This window comes from Pterocles gutturalis, unplaced genomic scaffold, assembly GCF_000699245.1.
Source record: "Pterocles gutturalis isolate BGI_N339 unplaced genomic scaffold, ASM69924v1 scaffold4795, whole genome shotgun sequence".
NCBI classification, from domain to species: Eukaryota; Metazoa; Chordata; class Aves; order Pterocliformes; family Pteroclidae; genus Pterocles; species Pterocles gutturalis.
Genome location: NW_010140494.1, coordinates 858 through 2989, shown reverse-complemented (window position 1 = coordinate 2989; position 2132 = coordinate 858). Strand labels below are relative to the sequence as shown.

At 62.3% G+C, this 2132-nt stretch overlaps 1 protein-coding gene across 1 annotated transcript in view; it reads left to right on the top strand.

The window, feature by feature from the left end:
* PYROXD2 (pyridine nucleotide-disulphide oxidoreductase domain 2) overlaps positions 1–1441 on the top strand; it is a gene marked incomplete at its 5' end in the record, with an annotated part of 2536 nt that extends 1095 nt beyond the window's left edge. Inside the window, 7 exon segments of the mRNA XM_010083683.1 lie at positions 49–120; positions 223–380; positions 514–620; positions 623–661; positions 824–930; positions 1037–1157; positions 1371–1441. Coding sequence (XP_010081985.1) covers positions 49–120; positions 223–380; positions 514–620; positions 623–661; positions 824–930; positions 1037–1157; positions 1371–1441 — 675 coding nt within the window.
* Positions 1442–2132: the final 691 nt, after the last annotated feature.

Here is a 2132-nt window from a genome sequence, read left to right as displayed (position 1 = left end):
GGGTTGTCCCACTCACCCCTGGGCTCTGCCCGGCATCTCCCACTTCAGGAGCAGCTGCCAAAGGATTTTGTCCAGCGGATCCAGCAGGTTGACACACGCTCCCCTGTCACCAAGATCAATGGTAGGTACCAGCGAGGCCACCTCCGCTGCTGTCCCTCCTGGAGGGACACTGGTTCCAGGCTCAGAAAGAGGCTGCACCCTGGATTCCCCGTCCCCCTCCCGGTGCCCGTGGATCGGCTGCCCAGCTTCCTGGCTCCCCCCAATGCCCGCGATGGCCAGCCCCTGCCCCACCACCAGTGCTCCATCCATCTCAACTGTGAGAGCACCCACCTCCTGCACCAGGCCTTCACCGAGGCCACCCACGGGCGTCCCTCCAGCAGGTAGGAGCCTGCACCAGCACGCCTCGGTGCCCTGGGGAGGGGGCAGGACAGCCATGGTGAGTGGTGCTGGGGGATGAGGTTTGGAATGGTAGGGTCCCCTGCTGCCTGCCCAGCTGGTGTCCTGCTCCCCCAGGCCCATGATCGAGCTCTGCATCCCCTCAGCACTGGACCCAGGGCTCGCCCCACGGGGCTGCCACGTCGTGTCCCTCTTCACCCAGTACACCCCCTCTGTGCTGGCGGGCCCTGGGACGAGCAGGCCAGAAATGCATATGCAGACATGGGTATGTAATGCACAGGCAGATAACCGGTATGTAATGCATTCACAGACCTGGGTAGCACTGGGAGCACTGGATCCTGCCTATGGGCAGAGCTGCCCTGGAGGTGCTCAGGGGCTGACCACTGTGTCCCCCCAAGCTGCCACCAGTCCCTTTATCCCTCTGTAGTGTTTGACTGCATCGAAGCCTATGCCCCAGGGTTTAAGGCATCCGTCATTGGCAGGGACATCCTGACGCCACCAGACCTGGAGAGGATCTTTGGGCTGCCTGGCGGGGTGGGTACTATGCAGGCTCATCCATGAGCATCACTCCAGTGCCAGCACTGGTGGGCACCCAGCCCTGCGCAAGGCACAGCCAGCTCACACAGAGCTCTGCTTGCAGAACATCTTCCATGGAGCGATGTCACTGGATCAGCTGTACTTTGCCCGACCAGCACCATCCTACTCAAGCTACCGGTCCCCAGTTCCCGGCTTGTACCTGTGTGGAAGTGGAGCCCACCCTGGTGAGTAGAGCTGGGAGCCAGGACCCTCCTGGCGGGCTGCGGGAGGGGAGCAGGGTGCATGCAAGAGGTGCAAGGGCAGCATGGAGGGTGGGGGAGGTCCATTCTCTGCCCTCGCAGGGGCAGGGAGGTGGGGCAGCTCTGCTGGTGCAGCCCCAGGCTCCTTCTCCTTGGGGCTGGAGCTGCCCACTGTTTCCCATTTCTGCACTCTTGCAGGAGGAGGAGTGATGGGAGCAGCGGGATGCAATGCTGCCCGGGTGGCCCTTGAGGACTTCAGGCGCCTGTGATGGCAGTGGTGACACTGACTTTGCCTATGCAAGTTTGTGGCTGCTGCAAGCCATGTTGTCCCCACGTACAGCTCTGCCTGTCCCCAATTTGCTTTGCGGGCACCCTAGGGCACCAGCACCCCCTGAGAACTGGGAGGGGGGGGGGCAGGTTAGCAGGGTCCCTTATGCTCCCAGATGCCACTGTCTTCTTGAACACATGGCTGCTCCTAGCCCTCCACAGCCCAGCCTTGGCCATGGTGGGCCTTGCTCATTCCCCTCGTGCACCTGCAGAAATAAACTCCATCCTGGGCTCTGCCTGGAGCACTCATGCTCACTGTGGTTTTGTGGCTCTTCATGTGGCTCCTGATGCGCTGATGTGGAGGGCTGCACCATGCCACCTGCGCTGTGCCTGGTGGTGCAGACCCTGGGGACCTGCCAGAGGGCTGAGGCGTGTCCCGGAGTGATGAATAGGGGTTGCCAGCCCCTCGTCCTCTCCTCTGCTCGCCCATGCAGGCTCAGGTGCATGCAGGGCTATTTGGCTGGAGACACCCAGCCCCAGGCTGGCCTGGACCCCCCCAGGTGACTAGAACAAGCAAGAAACCAGGGAACTGCTTGAGACCTGCTAAAACTTGAGACCTACCTCGAACTCCCAAACTGCCCTCTGACGCCCTGGTCCTCGGTGGCTGTGTACAGCAGTCACACACCCAGCAGC